General features: G+C 34.4%; 1 protein-coding gene across 1 annotated transcript; it reads right to left on the minus strand.

The window, feature by feature from the left end:
* Positions 1 to 526: 526 nt before the first annotated feature.
* Positions 527 to 21034, minus strand: LOC129226829 (uncharacterized). Its single transcript, XM_054861456.1, has 3 exons — positions 20343 to 21034; positions 1331 to 1550; positions 527 to 547 (listed from the first exon to the last, which is right to left on the minus strand). Exons 1-3 carry the CDS (start codon positions 21032 to 21034, stop codon positions 527 to 529), a joined length of 933 nt encoding a protein of 310 aa, XP_054717431.1.
* Between the last annotated feature and the right edge of the window lie 965 nt (positions 21035 to 21999).

The raw sequence follows: 21999 nt of genomic DNA on the forward strand, positions 1-21999 counted from the left end.
AACTGTAGCCTAAAGATCTAAATTTGTCTGTCTGTCAGAAAGACTATAACAAACTCAAAAAAAGCCCAAAAAAAAGGTCTCAAAAAAAAAAAAAATAGCAGATTTCAATAACAGCTAAACCTTTATTCACGCGATTGATAACGAATTCATTGTTGGCCGACAAGGAAATTAAAAGCAATGATTTAAAATTTTTATCTGTTGCCAGTTTCTATTTAATAGCAAATAAAATACTTGACATTAGTTTTTAATAATATAAGGCTTTAAAAGGAGTTTCAATTTTCTCTTTTGATTCTACAGTAGTGACAGTCGGGGATTTTTAAAATTTTTAATTTTACCGTTTCTTGTGTACCTATAAGCGTTATGTTCCTGCTTCATGTCACAATATGAAAGTATTTTTGCAGCTGACAAAAATTAGTTACTTTTGCGACATTATGTATCTTTACAACTTTTTCTAGTTTTTTCCTCCACTGGAGTCTATTGCACTTTTAATGGAACACACAAACACGCTCTATAGTCAGGTGTCAGCCTATTCTGAAGTTAATAGCCACTGAAATTACACTAATAGCTGAAATAATGGTGTTATTAAGCACAGTGCAAGATCTTCAATTTTTCCGAGCCGGGAGGCAAATCGTGAAACTGGCGTCCTTAACCAACTTCTATCAATTTTAACGAAAACCCATACAGAATACCTCTCCCCTCAGGTTTTGCCACCCGGTGCAACGACCCCGGTTTAACCCTCCCTCCTCCCCCTTTCAGGTCTGGCGCCGCTTAAACAGGACATATTGTACTAAGACATATGGAAAATGTAGACTATCCTGAAGAAGATTTTGCTCCATATCACATGTTTAATTTCCCAGCAATACTTGCAATGTTTCAGAGCATAAGAGAGTTCAGCTTCCATCAACATTAAAACACGGTACAAAATTGTGGAATTGGCAGAGACCCGTAATAAAGCACAACTATGGATATGGTTTAGCCGTGGAGACGACAGCATCTAATTTTATGCAAACTTTTATACAAAATCAAAGATGCCATCCACTTAAGAAAATGACAAACAAAAGTAACATTAACTACGAAGTTGAAATCATCATGCTTAACACATATATCGCACACAGTGTGCCTGATTTTCAGAAACAAAATGTTACTTGGCACGATTAATACAGTCATCCAATATAACACACGAATAACTTTAGAAGTGGTTAAAATAAGAAACTGTGCAAAGAAAGTATTAGCCCAATTCTGCGTTTTAAACTTTCCGGAAGTGTCGCAGTTTATCTGAAAAATCCCTACGTCTGCTAAAGTAACAAGTTTCGTAAAAATGTGAACTCACCTTTAACTTTCCAGCCAGGGGAATTTTATCGATCCTCTCCACCCTGGCCGACGCTCCGGTCCGCTGGCCGACTTCTTGCGGGAATTCTGCGAATCCACCGAAGGGGTGGCGCTCCCCGTGGGTCACCACGCTCCCGTAGTGATACTGATCCGTGGTTGGTTTGCTGGGGCGGAATGGAATGCGACCCAGCCCCGTGCTGTCGCCCCAACGTGTTCTGTACCTTTAAAAGAAAGGAAAAATAATGCTAAGAGAAGAAAAAAATAATGAATATTTGAGGCACCGATTGATTTAAATTCATTTTAAGCTTTAAAGTGATCATTCATCTGCAGATTAAAAACAGATATTTTGATTTTGGATGTGCAATAAAAGGGATACTCTCCACTACAATAGATATACTTATTTTGCTTTTCAGCAGAATGTAAACGCTAAAGGTATAACAACAAAGTTTTCTGGTGATTACCGTATAGAGGCAATTCCATGTTTTTATTGTTGAATAATTTGTCTGTTTGTTTCTAATGAAGCTACGAATTAGATTCTCACTATTTTTAGAATTAATGTTTAGAGGCCCCAAGGACTAGCAATCATTATTTAAAGTGAATGCAGGTAGATGAAAGAATGGTTGACAGTACATAGGGATTCATTCGGTCCTCATATGATGAAGAAGAAAGTAGCAATCATATGCATATGGTGAGAAGGCCACTAGTAACAATTATTTCACTTAAATTATGCCGCATGAAAGAATTGTTGACAGTACCAGAGGGAGACACTATAGTCGCGCAAACCTATTTTGGCAGCATTGAGAAGGCTACGCTGATGCTAATCACAGCTAGGTTAGGTTGGCCCCAACTACAGTTCTGTATATGGTAAGTAGGGGCTAGAAACCATTACTTTCATGGAAATACTAACACAACAAAGAATCTTTCACAGTGCCTTTGGAATGCAACAGGTTTGCATACAGTGATCCGGGGACTTACGACTACCAACTATTACTTCAGATAAATTATGCCTTTTGAAAGATTGGTTGACAGTAACTGAAGAAGGCACAATGTCTGTATATCATGAGGTGAGAATAGCAATTATCTCTTTATGGAAGCACTGACACATGACAGAAGGTTTAGCAGTCCTAGACGAATGCACTAGGTCTGCATATGCTAAAGAGGAGACTGGTAACTATACTATTCACAAGAATAGTACATCACTATGGCAGTGAATCGAACTTAGAGACTTTTGACGTGCCTTATCTACGTATTCTACCACCGTTAAAAAACAAAAATTAGATTGTACAGCTGGCAGAGGCCCCTAATAAAGCATAGCTATTAGTATGGCTTAGACATGGAGAGGACGGCATCTAATGTTATGCAAAACTTTTATCCGAAATCAAAGGAACCATTCAGTTATAGAAATGACAAAATTGACTTTAAGTGCGAAGTAGCATACATCCTAGAAGAGAAAATGTGAGAAAAGTGATTTAAAATACAATTATTCGGCCACTGATGATTTATGTTTGATTTTTCATCAATTGTTTGTTTAACTCTTTAAGTGTTGAAATTTTATACATACAATGGAGTCTCGAGTTATGCGAGGAATACGCTCCAAGATCTTACACAAAAGTCGAAGTTTTGCGCTGTAGAAAAGCTATGTATACTATATTACTTCTTTTTACAAAAAAGGAAATATTGTATTCACAAAAAAAATATCACTCAAAAATCGGCCTTAATTTCCATTTCGCTCGCCCCCGAAGGAATATTGAGTTTTTTTTCAACCCGACCACACGTGGAAACATAACTAATAACGTATAGACACATAAAATATCCATTTTGACGATCCCCGAGTCAATTACAGAGAGTTTCCTCCTGACATCCGTATGTACGTATGTATGTGCGTGAGTGCGTATGTCGCATACCTCAAAAATGGTATGTCCTAGAAAGTTGAAATTTGATACGTAGACCCCTAGTTGGGTCTAGATGTGCACCTCCCCTTTTGGTTGCATTCGGATGTTCCAAAGGGGGTCTTTTGCACCTTTTTGGGGAAAAAAATTGTCAATTTCAATGCAAACTCAAGTGGTGTTATAATTTGGATAACATTTGGCGATATATCGCAAAGCTTGTGGTAGCCAAGTTTGCGACAATTTCTTTTTTTTTTTTTTTTTTTGGTATCATTTTGGCCACTATTGGCGATATTTAGAGAGATAACTATTGAATCACATTAAAATGTCCAATATCGGGAAAATTAAATTCGAAAAACATTTTTTTTTTTTGCTTCATTTCGCAGCAAACTTGGGGTAAAAATATTCAAAGTGTTTCTTTGCTTACTCCAAGGCACCACTATTATTATTAAGTTGGCGTGAAAGGAAGTCATGTGATGCACACATCAGCTCTTTTTTTTTTTTTTTTTGTTAGGGGGAATCGAAAGAAATCGAAAGAAAATTCTTATCAGAAAGAAAGAGATTTGCCGACAATTTTGACGAAAGTTAATTATTTAAGATGTTATTCTATTATTTCTTTACTTTTTTTCATTTTTGACAACGGGGGGGAAAATAGAACCTGAAACACTTTATTTTTGCCCAAAAGAAAGAAAGACAAAATATTTTTATATGCATATATATATCGCTCGTTTGGACAATACAAAAATTTATTATTTTTTTAATTTTTTTTTCGCCTAAAGGCTTTCAAAGGACGTTATCTTCTTCGGAAAATAATGAAAGATTTCTTGTTTAAATATTAACCACTGGAATGCACAGCAAACTTACTTTTCTCAATGCAAATTGCCTGAAGAGTCCAACTTCAAACGCTTCTGTAAAATTTTATTTCTTCGTATTGGGACACTCTTCTTCCAAATGAGCGATATATATAATGTATTTATTTTTATGTGCTTTACATTTTCCTTTTTTATTAATCTATTAATTATTTGCTTAGGGGAGGGTGAGGCACAGTGAAACGAAAAATATGAAATTCAAGAAATTTGGAACCTTCGATTCTATAAGAAAAATTTTAAGGTGGATTTGCAATGCAGCTTAAGTATACAAACTTCTGAGACGCAAAAATTTTCATTACTATTTAAAGTTTTTGAGATAATATAAAAACAGTAAATGTAAAACAGTATGCGGGGCACAGTGATACAGTATAGAAGGCAGAGATATAGCATATAAAGGTAAGTGAAACACAATCTGTTCAACATTTAAATTCAAAATTAAATCATAATAAAAAAAAGATTCATGTTTCATCGTACATTTAGAAAAAATAAATTTTCAAACCACAAAAAAGATTGATTTCGCTTTGTATCATTTCCTTTCGCACAAGTTGTTATTAAAAATGTAATATTTTTATTCCGAAAGGATGCAACATCAGGTACATATAGTCAAACAAAAATAGTCAAAATTGTTTTACATTTGCTCAAAAAGCTAATGTACTATTGTTATCAGTTACCACTAGAATATTTCCACCATAAAAGTATTTCTATTTGATGGCAAATTCTATCAGAACAAAGTCTCCTTCAAGTATCTTACGATCTAGCTCTTTAAACCCAGAAGATCTTATTATCACTCATCAACCCGGCATAGGAAGTGACTGAGCTAAAGGTGGAAAACCTCTAAAGCAAGCTAAGAGTTCCAAACGAACTGGTAGCTCATATAGTGCTAATAAGCACGAAACTCGGCTGGAATGACTGAGCTGGCGGTGTATTTCATGTATTTCTGCCTTAGCACTGGCTATAGGGCGGTAACTTACTGAAAATACCAGAAGATAGATTTTCGCACATGGTCAAAATCGTCTGATTAAATATCATAACCGCCATTAATATTTTCTACCTTATCAGTTGTACCAAATAAGCCTACATTTTTTCTATATTTGTGACTTTTTTTTTTCATCTCTCTAATTTTTGTATTTTTTTTTTTTTTTTCTAAAATTTGTTTTCCAGGAGCAATGACACTTTTACCCTTTTTATGCTATTTCTTTATGACTTAACCTTTTCTGTCTTCGGTTTTTGGACAGCCTCTGAATCTCTAAAAAACCGAGAAAACACTCACTGCTACGCTAGAGCAAGAGGGTTCTTTTGTATCAGTTTTATCTGTGATTTGCAGATCATTATGATCTACTTTATCTGAAATGTCACTTGAAATCAAAAGGTAAGTTACAATTGAATTTCTCGTGGAATCATCAGAAAATGTCCCTATTTTCGCGTTCTATTACGTGGCTTAATTCGCATTTCTGATGAGGTAAAAATACCAGAAAAGTAAATAAACATCAAGTAGAAAACTCTTAAATCGTAAAATGAATTTTAAAAAACATCTCTTTTCAAATCAGAATTCAAGATGGGGCACAGTGGGACAGTCTCACCCTACCACAACTACGACTGTCTCACTGTATGACACTCCGCCTTTTTCTAATTCAACATTTTAAGGAGTTCCTTTAAAGATTATCCTAAATGTTTAGATTCATAATTAACTACATATGTAGAGCATGAAAGGGATCAAATGGCTAATTTTTATTCATAAAAGAAAATTTTAAATATCAATGCAGGTGAGAGTCAAGAAAAAAACAGTGCATGCCTGAAATAAGAAAAATAACGATTATTTGATAGCAAACACAAGCTTCAACTTCACATCCCAGAATCTACTCGGCCAATTGCTGCACATTCATGGTACCTTGTACCATTTACTGATTATAATTGAAAAATCCAAAAAAAAGCTTTGTCTCACTGAACCCTACGTATCACTGTGCCCCACCCTCCCCTAAAATAACCTGTTACATCAGGATTTGTATGGGTACAAATTTTTTCGTACACATTAAGATCACATTTTATTAAACTATTCAAAATTACACAAAAAATGTTCAAATTTCATAAAAAAATATAAAATGCAGTGCCATTGTTGAAATATTTCAAAACAAAAACTTTGGCCGAATTTAAATATTCCCACAAAAGTTATTAAGAGGAGATAGAACGATCGATTCACATTTCCCCATCTCAACAACTACTTTTAAATGTTTTAATTTTTCTTATTTAGTTAATTATTTAAACTATTTCTGATATTTAACGATATTTTTACGATGCATTAAGCCTTATTTCATTCTCTTTTTCTTTTCATTCACGAGAAAGTTGGTTCAATAGCAGCATTTCGAATCAACGAAGAGCACCTAAAAATAAAGAATAAGCGTAAAAGCTTTTACATTTCTTTTTGGTCTATTTTTTGGTCAAAAAATATAATAATAGTTAAGACAGGAAAAGCAGCTTAAATCATCGGAAAAATATCGCTAGAAACAAAAAAATAGTGAAAAAAAATTAATAAAATAATTTAATAAATATTAAAAAATTAAAAATTCGAAAATCCGTTTTTAACATGGGGAAGTGCCCCGCCCCCTCGAGGGAATAGTGCGATTGAAGCACACTTTTTCTTTTTCGAAGTACCTCGGCAAAGGCTCATTCCGGGATTTTATATGAACATTTTTTTGTTCATTTTTGAATGGTTCAAATGTTTTAGCATTGGCAGTAAATACGAAGTCAAATATATAGAATCCAAACATGAAGGCAGATTTGCTTCCAACAAACTTTGTTGAAAAGAGTTCTTGAAGAAAAAAAATGTTTAAAAACGAACAGAGAGTTCAAAAAACTTCAACATTAACGCTGACTACTGGGAAATTAAAGGAAACTATAGATCCCTAACCGAAAGACTTATTTGCTTGAAACAAATTGACGAAAAGTATGCTCAAAAGGAATAGTTTAAAAAAAAAAAAAATACTAACGCCTGCGTAGAAAGGCCGTCGCCGGGTTTCTATGTTAAACTGCCCTTGCTACTTTTTCGACTCGCAAATGGGGGATCATTTTGGTGTCGAACAAGAATAATTTAGCCAAATTTTCAGCTCTTTATCTCAAACAACCTTCGAGTTTTTCAAAAAAAAAAAAAAAAACACTGTTTTTTCGATTTTAACTTTTTTTATAGTAAAATTAAAAATTAATAAATGGTAATTTTTTCCTTTATTCTAAGGATAAAATACATGAAAAATTATTATAGTCATAATTTTTAAACGAAAAGCCGATATTTGGTCACGGAAATGAAATTTAAATGTTTTTTTTCAGTAATTTTCTGAAACGTGTCACTCACGAAATTGTGTCAGAGAGAAAATGTATTTTATACTCTTCTACACTCGGAATTTTTTTTCGAATTTCTCGAAGTAGTGGAACAATTACGAAAAAAATTAAAAAGTGATTTTTTTTTTCATAATTTTGAATTTAGACTGATTTAATTATTTTTCATTGCCAAAAAATTCATTTGAACTACGTCCGTAAAAAAATAATCGTCTGCTCAGTAAAAAAGAAAATTAAAAAAAAAACCCTTCGAAAATACTAACTTACTAGGGAAAAAATATAAAGAAAACCATAAAAAACTAAGACACATCCTTCGTGAAGTTATTAGGAATTTAAAATATATATATCTTTACTATTAATAAAGCTGAAAGTCTCTCTGCTTGGATCTCTGTCTGTCCGGATCTCTGTCTGTCCGGATCTTTGTCTGTCCGGATCTCTGTGTGTCAGGATCTCTGTGACGCGCATAGCGCCTAGACCGTTCTGCCGATTTTCATGAAATTTGGCACAAAGTTAGTTTGTAGCATGGGGGTGTGCACCTCGAAGCGATTTTTCGAAAATTCGTTTTTGTTCTTTTTCTATTCCACTTTTAAGAACAAAATTATCATAAGATGGACGAGTAAATTACGAAATTATCATAACGTGGAACCGTAACATGGGTATAAGCCCATTGGCGAGAAAATTCACCATACATTATTTAAATATACACGCGAACCAAAAGACCTTTTAATTTTTCTATTTCGGTTAAAGCCGTGCGAGTACCACTCTAGTATATAATAGTTTTCAAATAAATATTACTCTCCACTAAACTGTACATAAAGACAATTACATAATTTGTACACGCTATTTTGAATAATCAGTCTGGATCCAATAAAGACAAAAATTTCGAATACTAAAGTAACTCTTTTATAATTTAGACACCGTTTAACCTTTTTTTTTAAAAAATAACTGACAAATAGAATAGTTTTCAACAATTTATGATGATTTTTTTAAGTAAGGTTAGTTTTCGTTCACAACGACATTGACTTTTACATCAATGAACATACGACTCAATATTTCAGCATGTTTTGCTATTTTTGCCATATATCGAGCATGGGACAGAAAACATATGAGCGCAGCAATGTGTGAGCAACATCCGACAGTACACATACCATTAGCACAGTCATAACAATATCGAGTAGACCCAGTGATGATATTCCTATCTGACTGTAAGAAAACAACGATATGTTTTTGATTTAATGTGTCGTGATCTCACTTCAAGTTTTACAATATTTGGTGTAATTTTGATATAATGGAGTTTAATCGTTCCACCTTCATTCATCATCTCAACTAAATATGATACATCTTGAGACATTTGATTTTGACAGATATTTTCTGTCTCATGCTCAATATTTGGCAAAAATAGTAAAGTCTGCCGAAATATTGAGTCGTCTGTTTATTGATGAAAAAGTCATTGTCTTTGTGAATGAAGACAGTAACGACTAACCTTACTTAAAAAATCATCATAAATTGTTAAAAATTATTACATCAACTGTCAGTTATTTGAAATAATTATGTTAAATGGTGTCTAAATTATAATAAAAATACTTTAATATTCGAAATTTTCGTCTTTATTGGATCAAGACTGAAAAATTATTCCCATTAGCATAGTCAAATTATGTAATCGTAGGCTTGCCAGATTTCTACAATGTTCAACCGAGACACCGGAATGCCCCCCCCCCCTCCTCCCCACGCCAGCTTAGCGAGTATTCAAAAGAATACACACTCCTGGTTGGTTTTTAGAGTGTTTTAGAGGGAAGTTCATTCTTAATGTTTACTTATCATGAAGCTGAACCAGGGGTAATAAATAATACGTTAAACGTTCAATTTCCTACACGTTAATATTTTAAAGTTACTTTAGTAAGAAGAAAAACTTTGAATGAGGAATAAAAAGTTTAACAATATCTACATGTTCATTGAATTCACTAAGACTTTTTTTTAGAAAGTTTTTTTTTTTTTTAAACTTTGTTGCAAAATTTCTCACAAGCTAATCCGATATTAATGGGGTCGTTTCCAAAATTTTAAAAGTATTTTTTTTCTGAAAAAGCATGCTAAAAACATAGGATCTGACCATTTTTTGATAAAAAAAATCGCTGCTTGATTATCATAACGTGGAAACGTAGTAGAAAGATGCAGCAAAGTACATCATTTGAGACGTCATCAAGACCACGCCTTGTTTGAAAAACCAGACATTTTAAAAAAATTAATTAAAAAAAACTGTTGGGAAAATAAAAGTATTTTCTGGGTCCATGTTTTTTTTTTTTTTTTTTTTGCTCATTCTATCCATTTCAATGACTAAAAGTAGTATTTTTGACTGAAGGAAACCACCCCATTTTACTAGCCAATGTTGGAAATCTGTTGCTCAGAGTCAGATTAACGTAAATCACATAATCGCTATTTTACAGGAGATAGTAAAAACATTTGTCTGGTGCATGCAAAGGCTAGAACGTGTGCTTTTTTAACACTAGTAAATAATTATAGATTTTTTTTTTTAGAACTACGTTCACATGGTCTGATGTGAAATAAAATTCTACATACAATACAGAAAAAAAGAAGAAAATCACAACTTTTTGGACTTAAGTCAGTCTGGTTCTGAGGTACAGAAACGACAAAGTTTTTATTTGAAATAATCCTTCGCAGTTAATCATTTTTCGACTTTTTTGGTCATCTGTAATCAATTTTTTTTTCCGGGACGTTAAATAAACCGGCCGTTACACCGGGACTTTCCGGTCAAACCGTGCTCTCTGGCAAGCCTACAATTATCGTCTTTATGTACAATTTAGCGTTGAATAATATTTATTTAAAAACTTTTTAATAGAAATATTTTTTAATTTCTAATAACTTTATGAAGGATATGTCTTAGTTTCTTATGGTTTTCTCTTTATATTTTTTCCCAGATAAGATAATATTTTCAAAGTTCTTTTTTTTTTTTTTTTTTTTTCTTTTTTATTTAGCAGATGATTTTATACTGACTTAGTTCAAATGATTTTTTTGCCAATAAAAAGTATTTAAATCTGTTTAAACGCAAAATTATGAAAAAAAAAATCACTTTTTAATTTTTTTTCGTATGTTCTACCGCTTCAAAAAATTCGAAAAAAAAAAAAATTCCCGAGTGTAGAGGAATATAGAAGACATTGTTTCTTTTTTAAACAAAATTTGGTGAGTGACACTTTTCAGCAAAACATTGAAAAAATATATTTAAATTTTATTTCCGTCGCCAAAAATCTGCTTTTCGTTTTAAAATTATGGCTATAATAATTTTTCATGTATTTTACTTCTAAGAATGAGGGAAAAAATTACCATTCATTAATTTTGAATTTTACTATGAAAAAAAAATTAAAATCGAAAACACAGGTTTTGTTGAAAAACTCGAAGGTTGTTTGAGATAAAGAGCTGCAAATTTGGATGAATTATTTTTATTCGACTCCAAAATGATCCTCCTAGTGCGAGTTGAACAAAAAAAAAAAAAAAAAAAAAAACGCAAGGGCAGTTTTAACATAGAAACCTGCCTACGGCATTTGAGACAAAAGTATATTCGCAACTCCAGCGCTCGAATACGCTACCTTGCAGTGATTTACAAAACTGCCGGAAAAACTAAAACTTTGCCACGTTGCGTTCCATGTGTGTCTGTTGACGTAAACACAGGCAGTTTGTTGTGAGTATTTATTAACGCAATTGATGTGTCTTAGTTCGATTTCTGTAGTTTTCAGCTACAGAAATTGTTTCGTCCCTTAGTAGTATTCTCGAGCTTCTCAGAATAATGTTAGTTCACCTTATTTCCTTCTAAAATGTGAGTTGATTGAGGAATGGTTAAAGCGAAAACTCTGGATTAACAAACATGGATAACGTTATACAAGGTAAAAAAAATTATTGTTTTGTATGAATTTGTAAGAATATGGGTTTTTTTTTAAATCTTAAATTAATTTAACTAACCATATTTTACAGCAGCATTCAGTTGGAATGGACAGTATGCAAAATATTTTCTTGAATATATTATCGTAGAACAAAATGGAAAATGTTTAACCGAGAAAGAATTTACTTTATTCCTTTTATTCTCAGCTGAAAGGTTTGGCCAAATTTGTTTAGGGTTATAGTTTTAGTATTGTGCGAGCAAAGTAACCTTGGCGAGATTTCGCGTTTTTAGTTAAACGATTTTTAATTTTTATCATGAGTGGAATAAAATGGTAGTAAGATTACAGAATTTTATAAGTTAAACGAAATAATGGTCATTCAACTGAAAAGAAAACTACTACCATATTTCCGTGAGAATTTTGTTGATGATTTGCATAACATGACATAATTAAATCGTAACTCAGAAATTAGAAACATCGAAACAGAAAAATTTTAAATTAACCGATTCGGGAATTTGAGAGAAATAACTCAGCTACAAATGCAAAACAATAAGCGCTAGCCAAGCAAGGCAAAGCAGTATCATTTTCTTTTGATAATAATTTGTAATGTCATATTAAATTTTCTAGTATTAATTGTTATTCTTGTCAGGCCACAATTATTATTTAGTTTTATGAAGAATTGATAAATATCGAATACAACATCGTGGGAATGGCTGCTTAGAACTACGAACTACGTAGTTTGCATTAATGTTTGACGTTTAGTAATGCTTCTTGAATTCTAATCTCTTTCTACGTGGGCCAAAATATCCTAAAGACTTAAAATATTGATTTAAAAAGGATAAAACGAAAAAATCATACATACGAACAAAAATCACAACACTTTTAGCATTTTCTTCGTTACCACATGCGTTTGTTTTAGTTTTTTCGTCCGCCATTAGACAGTGACTGCAGTGCCCCCTATAGTTCGTTGGAGTTGCGAATCACGAACTATTAGGCGGATTCGCTTCCAACAAACTTTGTTGGAAAGAGTTTTAGACGAAGAACATGTTTCAAAATATACGTCCAAAGTGCACAATTAAAAAAAATTTAAACATTAACATGTTCGACAGAATTTATTTTCATTTTATTGTTTATCTGAAAGAAAGAGCTGCAGACGATTTATTTTTGATGAAAGTTGCTTGTTTTCATTTAAATTATAGAAACGGGGAAAAAAGAAAAAAGAAACACGAGAGAATAAACATTTTTACCCTACAGAAAGAGCTACAAACAATTTTATGTTTGATTAAAACGATTTATATTGTAAGCACTTTTTAAATTTTTCCTTTTTGATTTTGTAAATGAATAAGAAAGTTTTTAATAAAAAAGCTACCTTTGTATTGCTGCTATTACTTTCTTTGTATACTATTAGCTGTTTCCGCGCGGCCTTGCCGTAGTAGAATATTGAAAAGTCATTTGGTTCGCTTTTATATTCACAGGTAACGTCTGTTATGCGTTCAGTAATTTTGTTTTTCCAGATATCTACATGTATTCAATAGAATTGAAAATTTGTCTTTTGAGACTACCTGTACATACAAGACTTATTTTGTCACCAACCGTTTTTTTTGCGAGAAAAACTCATAAGAAAACAAAATCATTATTGCATATACACTCAGGAACACTGAAAATAGCGCTCCAAGAAAGAAGAAAGGTATTATCGCGAAATTTTGCATATAAGAAGAGTGACATCTGATATGCAAATGATCCAAGTTTGGTGTCAATGCGCATGATCGTTTACCCACAGTATCGGTGAAATAGGGAAAAAGGTGCTATAAAACCAGTGCATAATTTAAGATTTATAAATGTTACGATTACATCTGGATTGTCGGAGAACCTTAATGAGTGAAGGATGCCAGGTAGACGAGTTAGAAAGCGTTTCTCATAGCTAAGCTAATTTGAAGGAGGTTTAATAATCGGCATGAAAATTGCAGGCTGGTCATCGAGCCGTGTTGCTGCATAGGTGAACCGTTCAGAGTATTCCGTTAGAAACTGTTGGAGGCAGTGGACACGAGATGGTACCCGCGTGCAAAAAAAACGGGTCTGGAGCGACCAGGAAGACCACGCGGAGAGACGATGAAAGGATCGTGCGGCAAGCGCTCGTGGATCCCACAGTGACTCGTTCACCATACCAACAGATGTAGGCTTAGCAGTTGTTCCCCGAAGCATTTCTAATCGTCTTGTGGAAGTAAATCTGCAGTCCAAATGCCCTTTTAGTGTAATCCCTTTAACACCAAAACATGTTCACTCCGTTTGCAATGGTGCGAAGCCAGAGCGACGCAGGATGCCTCAGATTGGCAAAACGTGATGCTCGGTGATGAATCTCGATTCGTTTTGGAGTCAGACAGTATGCGCGCACAGATGTGGAGGCGCCCTGGAGAAAAGTACCATTCCACCAATTCTATCGCACGACACACTGCACGCACAGCGGGCATAGTGGTCTGGGAGGCTATAGCCTATGATAACCGGTCCAGTCAAGTTGTGGTACGTGGAACATTAACGGGCCAGCGTTATGTTAATGACATACTGCAACAAAATCTAGGATCGTTCCTAAATGTCCTCCCAGGAGCAAGTTTCCAGCAAGATAATGCTCACATGCATACAGCTAGAGTTGCTCAAGACTTCTTACATCCTTTTAAGACTCTTCTATGGCCAGTCCACTCTTCGACTTGTCCCCTATAGAGCACGTATGGGATCAGCTGAAACGCCAGATGTCGCCGTGCTACTCTGTGTAAGATTTAGAAGTGACTGTTAAAAATTTGGGGGTCCATCTGCCTCAGGACAACATCAGAAGTTTGATTAGCTCAATATCGGACCATATTACGGCAGGTATTGCAGTAAAAAGTGGTCCAACTCGCTGTTGAAGAAGCACTGTATTGATCTCGTTTCTTAGCCAGTATTTGTTTAATTGTCTAGATTTTGTAATCAAGTGTATCTCTCATCTGTATTATTCTGTACATTAAATTTCATTTCAATCCAATATTTCCTTCTTGGGGCACTATTTTCAATGTTCCTGAGTATGAACGCTTCTTACTGAATTTGGCACATTATTTGCGGCTTCAAATTTCTCGAGATATCTCTAAATTAACCTCAAATACTTACAATTTAAAACGTCACTTTCGTCTCATTACTTCCACGATTTTATTACCAATGACAGTGTAGAAATTTTACCTTTATACGGCTAAAATTAGTAAAATTTTTAGATTCGTGAATTCCAAAAAACGTTTGGTTTGTTTTTTGAATTTACTCTTTAGAACAGTTCGGTTAAAAGTATATATAATATTTGATATTAATACATTTAATTATTATTAGATCAAACACCAAACCGTGAATTATATAAACTTTAAACTATAGACAAAAGGCACACTTGTTCCTGGAGTTAACTTGAAGCAAAAATGGTTTTAAACTTAAAAAAATATATTAACATTATAAATTAGAATCAGCAGCAATAACCACACAATTAAAGAATTTCCAGGTTTAAGTATGTTTTAACTGTATTTCTTTAAATGTATAAAAGTAAGACAAAAGAAAAAAAACGAAATTTTGTTTGCTTACAGATCTAAGCAGAAGCCTTGAAGAAGCTTTCGTTCGTTTTTTGCTTTAAAAGCAAAATGATAAGTTTTTTCGAAATTCAACGTTTTAGAAAGAACATTTCCAAAGCGTTTATTAGACATAGTTTGTTTCAATGCTTTACTAAACATAAATAAACCGCCAAAGTTGAATCAAAATAAAAGCAGACGATTTTTGCAAAGCAGTTAAAATATTTAATTTTGTTTATTTTTAGTAATTCGCAACTCCAATAAACTATAGGGGGAGCTGCAGCCACTGTCTAATGGTGGATGAAAAAGGTAAAACAAACAAATGCCGTAACTTATAACTTGCTTTGATGCTTAGTGAATGACATTAATTTTTCATCGTGTTTGTGGGAAGCTTTTATTTTCTATTCCTCTGAAATTACATTACACTACAAACTCTCTGCAGCCTGTAATTTACCCCAAAGAAAACACGTGGAATTGAATATTTTACCTTTTTCTTTAGTATTGTTAATCACCACGAGGTAGCGTATTCAAGCTCTGGAGTTGCGAATACAGAAGGGCTTATATCACCGTGGAATAAAATACAAAAAATGTTTTTTGAAAAAAAAAGTTAAAAAATACATATCAAGAAAAAAACGAAGCAGCTAAAAGACGTAACCGTTCTCAACTTCAGAATTCGAATACGCTACCTTGCGGTGATTAATAATACTACAGAAAAAGGTAAAACATTCCATTCCACTGTTTTCTTTGAGGTAAATCACAGGCTTCAGAAGAATAGAAAAGAAAGCCTCCCCCAAACACGATGAAAAGTTACTCTCATTCACTAAGCGTCAAAGCAAGTTATATGTTACGGAATTTGTTTGTTTTACCTTTTTCATCCTCCATTAGACAGTGGTTGCAGCGCCCCATATAGTTTATTGGAGTTGCGAATAGCAAAAGCAAAAGTTTTTAATTTTAATTGAGAAAATGAATTCCATTCATCTCTATGCTTGCGTTCGACGATCTCAAACGCTAGCTGCCGATTAACCGATCACGTGACAAATAATGATCACGTGCTTCAATCAACCAATTAACAGCTTAAAACGGTAACTGGTGCGGGGACCGGTAGATGATAGAGCGCTGCGATTAGTAACCGGTTACTCACCGATCGGCCACCGGGTTGCCAGCTGTTAAAGATTGCTTAGAATGAAAGACTTTTCAAGTTCTTTAGGTAGTCAAGTTTCTTTGAAGTAGAGCATAGTTATTTTTAAAAACAAATGCGTCATTTTTACCCCAAAACGTAAAGCAATATTAATCTGATAAAAAAATACTTGAGGGCACTTCTTGCTAGGCAACCTAGCCAAAACACATTGCCCCTTTCGTAATGTAATATAAAAATTTGATTTTGACTTTATACTCGATGATGCAGTAATTCTGCAGCCGGATCGTGGACTAACCGGTCGGTTGATCACAAAACAAATAATGACGTCTTCTCCAATGCTTTAGCATTAGCTGACGTCATTAACTGTCACGAGATCAATCGACCAGTCGCTACCGGATATCGCCGTGATCGTATATATCTATGTACTATCGTCGGTTAGTACATTGCGTTGTGGTCGCTACCGGTTGAGCTCGTCGAATGCAAGCTATCAAATTTATGAGAAAAATTAGTTTAAAATTCGAATGTAAAAAGAACAAAATCTGATTTTTATAAAAACGCTTCGAATTTTTCTCCACCACGCTGGAAACGAATTTTGTGCCAAATTTTATGAAAATCGGCCGAACAGTCTGCACCCTACGTGCGTAACAAACAGACATCCTGACATCCAGACATCCAAACTTTCAGTTTTATTATTCGAAGAGATTTACTAATATCTGCCCATTCAGAACCAAAATAATATATTGAATGAAATCATTTTTTTGTAATTCTGATTTTCCAATTTTCCTCTCGCAAAACTATGCGCTTAAAATGGTTGAAAAAGTAGCTGAATCCTAACAATTTGAGAAACTGGATTTGATAGACATTCCATATCATCATGTTTTTTCATAAGATATGAAAATTTTGTTTGAAATCGGTTTCAAATGTTAAAAAGTATGTTTGACATGATTTGCAACCTTAGCTAATTAAGAAAATATTGACGCTAACTCAGAAAATTAAAAACGGTATACAGGGAAGTATGTCGTTTACTTCTGAACAAAACTTCTAGGTTCAACCTTGTCTTAGTTTTAACAAACATGTTTTAGTAAGTCAACAACTTTTTCAGTAATTTTGATAACTTATTAAAACCGTTAAGGGAGAGGTTGCTTTCCCAAAATTAGTTAATTGGTGCGAAATATTTGCTTAAACATTGAAATTGCTGGAACAAAGGCTTAGAAAACATATAGCATCCCAACAACAGAAGTGAGAAAAAGCAAAAATTTAACTTTTTGACTTATGCTGTGGAAATGCAACTAGGAAGCATCCTCTCTCTGTCAGCAGAACCTACACATGTTAAGTTTCCTTTCTCCCAAACTTGCAGTTGTGCCACTTTTAATTTCAAATAAAATTTCTCGATCTGAGACTTACAAAGTAATACAACTATGAATCAGGGCAGTTAAGAATTGAAAATGGCACTTCGCACACTCTTTTCATCAACGTCATATCTCGAAAAATGTGATTTTTCAGGAGAGCTGTTTTAAAGTTTAAAAGTAAGATACGTAGTAAAACTATAGTATTTAAAGCCACTGATTGAAGTTTTTCTTACGCATAAGGTCTTTTCAGGAAGATCTGGTGGCTATTTCTCTGTTTCATGAAGAAGAATATTAAGAAGCGTAAGTTTTAAAAAGTTACGTTCTATTTATGACGTACTTGCTCTAAATTTCAAAGATACTATTTGAAGTATCTCAGAAAATGTCATAATTGTTACTAATTGTTCTTCTTATAATACCAACAAAATCGATGTAACTGCAAATAGATCGTTCTTGATTAAAAGATAAGAATGAAAAATGCTCTTCTTTTTTGCGTGCAATACTGTTTTCGTGATAAATATTAACGTTTTCGCTCACGCACAGATGTTTCAAGTTTATGGATCAACCACAAATCGGTATTCTTAAAAAGAACATTCCTAAAATGCAAATACGACACTTTATATTGCTTCCTAACAGTGAAAAATAAAGTTACAGAAATGCAGGTCTTGCAAAGGTATGATACTCATTCACGGCAGTTCAAAAAAAGACATAACACAAAATCGCTAATTTTTGAAATATGACGTTTTTGAAAGGAGTAAGCGACTTGTTGAATGTTGTCAAGTGCCGTGTTTAGCATTTTTTACTTCCTTTTTACAAAAAGGAAGTATTGTATTCGCGAAAAAATTTTCACTCAAAAACCTACCTTAATTTCTATTTTACTCACCCCAGAATGAATGATAAGTTTTTTTTTTTTCGACTGTACCACAAGTGGATAAGTGCTTAGGAACGTATAGACACGCCAAATATCCATTTTGACGATTCCCGAGTTAATTACAACGAGTTTTCTCGTGACGTCTGTATGTACGTATGTATGTATGTGCGGATATGCGTATGTGCGTATGTATGTCGCATAACTCAAGAACGGTAAGTCCTAGAAAGTTGAAATTTAGTACGTAGACTCCTAGTGGGGTCTAGTTGTGCACCTCCCTTTTTGGTTGTATTCGGGTGTCTCTAAAGGGGTCTTTTGCCCCTTTTTGTGGGGAAATCATTGTTAATGTCCATGTAAACTCAAGTGGTATTATTATTTGGCGGGCACTTGGCAATATATCGCTAGTTTTTTGGTCGTCAAATTTTGTCGCCAACTTGGCGAAAAATTTAGCGATTTTTTTTTAAAAATCTGTTTCAATTTGGCCACTGTTGGTGATATTTAGAGAGTAAACTATTGAATCACATCAAAATTGCCAGTAATGGGGAAATGACATTAAATTGGAGTAAAAGGAAGTCATGTAATGCACGCATCAACTCGTTTTTTTTTTTTTTTTTTTTTTTTTAATAGCTCAATTTCTTCAGAATTGAGGATCCTTCAAACAAAGTTATTATAATAGTAGAGATAAGTTACCTTGAAAATCAAGGTGCTAAAATACTTTTTTTTTAAAGGTGAAGCTCCAGCAATAAATCTCGCAAATCAATTTCAGCTCATAAATGTAAACTTAAAATATAAGACATAAAAAGTGATTTAAAGAATTTTGTTAACATAAAATTTAAAGAAAAATCAAAAACGAAATGTTAACATAATAGCTATACTCTGTTCAGAGAAAAGGTGAACGAAAAGTAAACAAACGGGTTACCAGAAGATTTTCCAATTTTGGAGATTTTCACAGTAATAAAAAAAGTAGACCAATTTTTGCCATCTACTTGGCGCTGATCTATTACTGTCCCTGCCAAACTCGTGGTTAACACCGCCAAAAAGTGTTCTTTATTTACTACCTTTTCCTCGAACACAGTATAGTAGTTCACACAATAGTATAATTGACATCGAAATATAATCTTCCAAAAAGATTGGTAGAATAACAAGCTTTTTTGTTTTCATTTATCCCAACACTAAGCAAACTGTTTAACCTTACTCCGGGACAGCATTCTGCACTTTGTGTAACCTTGTTTTGACGGCTAGCTTCCTCCATAGCAATGGAATAACTTAACTGATAAAACTGGTGCAATCTTTATTAGTGATGTGAAACGTTACACCAGTTTCATCAGTTAAGTTACTGCAATGCTGTAGACTGTAGAGGCAGCTAGCTGCCACCACTTTTACAGAGTAAGGTTACCCAATTATTTACAGTAAGACTACAGTATATATCCGGCAAACGGAAACAACTTAATTCCACAACAAAAACATAAAAGAATGTAAAATACACAAAAACAGTTATAGAGTCAGGATTACTTTTGCATCTTACAACACTCAAAAAGGAATTTTAGAAAACTGATGTACAAGCTTATTTATTACATTGATGAATGCCGTTTTTTTACTGAAAATGCTGCAATGAGCTCATAGTTTAACAATTATAAAGTTGACATTTGAACTTTTAAAATCCACTCCCCTTTGTGTGTATTTCATATGGTTTGTCATCAGAACCCTTAAGATCGTTCTTTGGGTAATTTGGTGACTTTAAGTGAAGAAAAGAATTTGGTTGTCCAGATTTATTCAGTCTTGCTCGTATACCTTACACGTGATGCTATGAAATTATCTAATTTTTGAACGATGTGAAGGTTATGTGAGCCGTTGAGAGCAAAAGGTGGGATACGTCTTTTTTTGTTTTTTTAAAGTTTGCACTTACTCCATTAAAGAAAGTTTTTACGTCATTCTAGTTCATGCGAAAGTGGTTTAAGTGCAGGTTTTATCATTTCAGGGTAGACAGTAATCATAAACGGAACAGCGGTAGTATGCTGTACGAAAGTTTCCATTGCTCAAAATCTTGTTTTATTGATCAACACCACTTTAACTCTCAACGGCTCATGTATTAAAGAGACTTTGTGCGTATCACTTATTACCTTCTGAATTCCGGAGGCCTTCTCGTTAGGGCTCTGAAACGAGCCCTTTCTTCTGGTGTGTGCACAACAGTCCCATATGACCCTAATGATGCTTCTGGAAGTGGCGTGTCGGCAAAGCGACCCGGCACATGGGCGGAGCTTCCGATGAATTTAGACCCTGGATAATCGTCGAACTTGCTGAATCCAAGAGGCACGCCATTATCCAAAACAGTGTTGGGCGAAGAGTCGTATAGCTGGTTTGAGTTTCTCACAATCTCACCAAACTGTCCCTTATTCGGGGATCCACTAAAATCTGCTTTTTGGAAGACTAGTTCTTTGCTGGAAGACTTTGCCGAGCTGTACGGATTCGGATCCGGATATTTGCTCGGTCTTCTCCGGACACCACCGTAGCGCATGGCGCTGGCCATGAACGGATCCTGCATTTTGGGGATCTCGTTGGTGAACTCCATCTGGCGCCCCATCCGCCTCATGTGCCTCCACATGGAGCGCAGTTCCGAGCAGGAGGGTTCCCGCTCCGTCGCTGATGGCATCACTTCCATCTGGCGTCGCGCCACTGGCGGCAACGCCACTGCGACAGGGGAGTGTTGGAGTAGGAGGTGGTGGCCACTCGGTGGGATTGGGAAGGACGTTGTGGCCAGGCTCCTGGTGACGGTGTAACAGCACAGTAGCCACGCGATGACATGCACAGGCATTTCAAGTGTACTTCTGTTATTTGTACCTGGAAAAGAAATGAACTAGGCTTAAAATGTGATAACCTTACAGTTACATGGCTGTCCATTTTAATAGAAATATCAGTTGTTTCGCAAAACATGCTACAAAGATTCTTAAGCATGTTGGACTTTTGTTTCATTGTATGAACTTTATGAGCAACATGAACTTTATTGCACTTAAATTTTGAAGATTTCCAGAAACAGGGTGTCAGACAAGTTCTTGACACAGTTTTAAATTTCATCAAAACGCAACAAACTGTCATATGAATATGCGGTTTGCCACGCCATAATACTTCACAGATTCACGCAACGTCTGCTGTAAATTTCCCAAGGTGCTGTTTCTTTCTGTGCTGTGAATATCTGTACCTCAGAGTCACAGGAAAGTAAGTCACGTTTTTACAGAAAAAACTTTTTTTCTGTCACATGCAAAGGATGAGACGCGCGCTTTTTTAACCCTGGTAAAAAAATTGAGAAGGATTTTTTTTTAAAGAATTACGTTTACATGGCTCGATGCAGGGTGGGCTTCTACATCTAATGCACTAATAAACAGAAAATCGCATTTTTTGCATTTACGTCCTTCTGGCTGTGAGGTACAAATATTACAACACACTTCTGTACATGAACCGAAAAACAAAGCTCGCACTAGTTTCACCTCTTTGCATTTGGCAATATCAATTTTATGGCTACAGATTTATCTGAAAGCATTTACAGCTTAAATAAGAGAACGTTCATTCGAAGTGGGACGTTGTTCAAACCTATCATGTGACTCGCACTAAACCATTGCTCCAACCACTCTGCCCCTGACGCTCGATTGCAAATGATGCCGTCATTATTAACTTCCGCACGTGGTGCTTTTTCTTTACACTGGAATGTGTTAGAGCGTTTCCTATCGCTTTCATGAATCACATGATGATAAAAGTTTCAATTTCACAGTGCAGAACCTTTCA

Source organism: Uloborus diversus, chromosome 7 (genome assembly GCF_026930045.1).
Source record: "Uloborus diversus isolate 005 chromosome 7, Udiv.v.3.1, whole genome shotgun sequence".
Lineage (NCBI taxonomy): Eukaryota > Metazoa > Arthropoda > Arachnida > Araneae > Uloboridae > Uloborus > Uloborus diversus.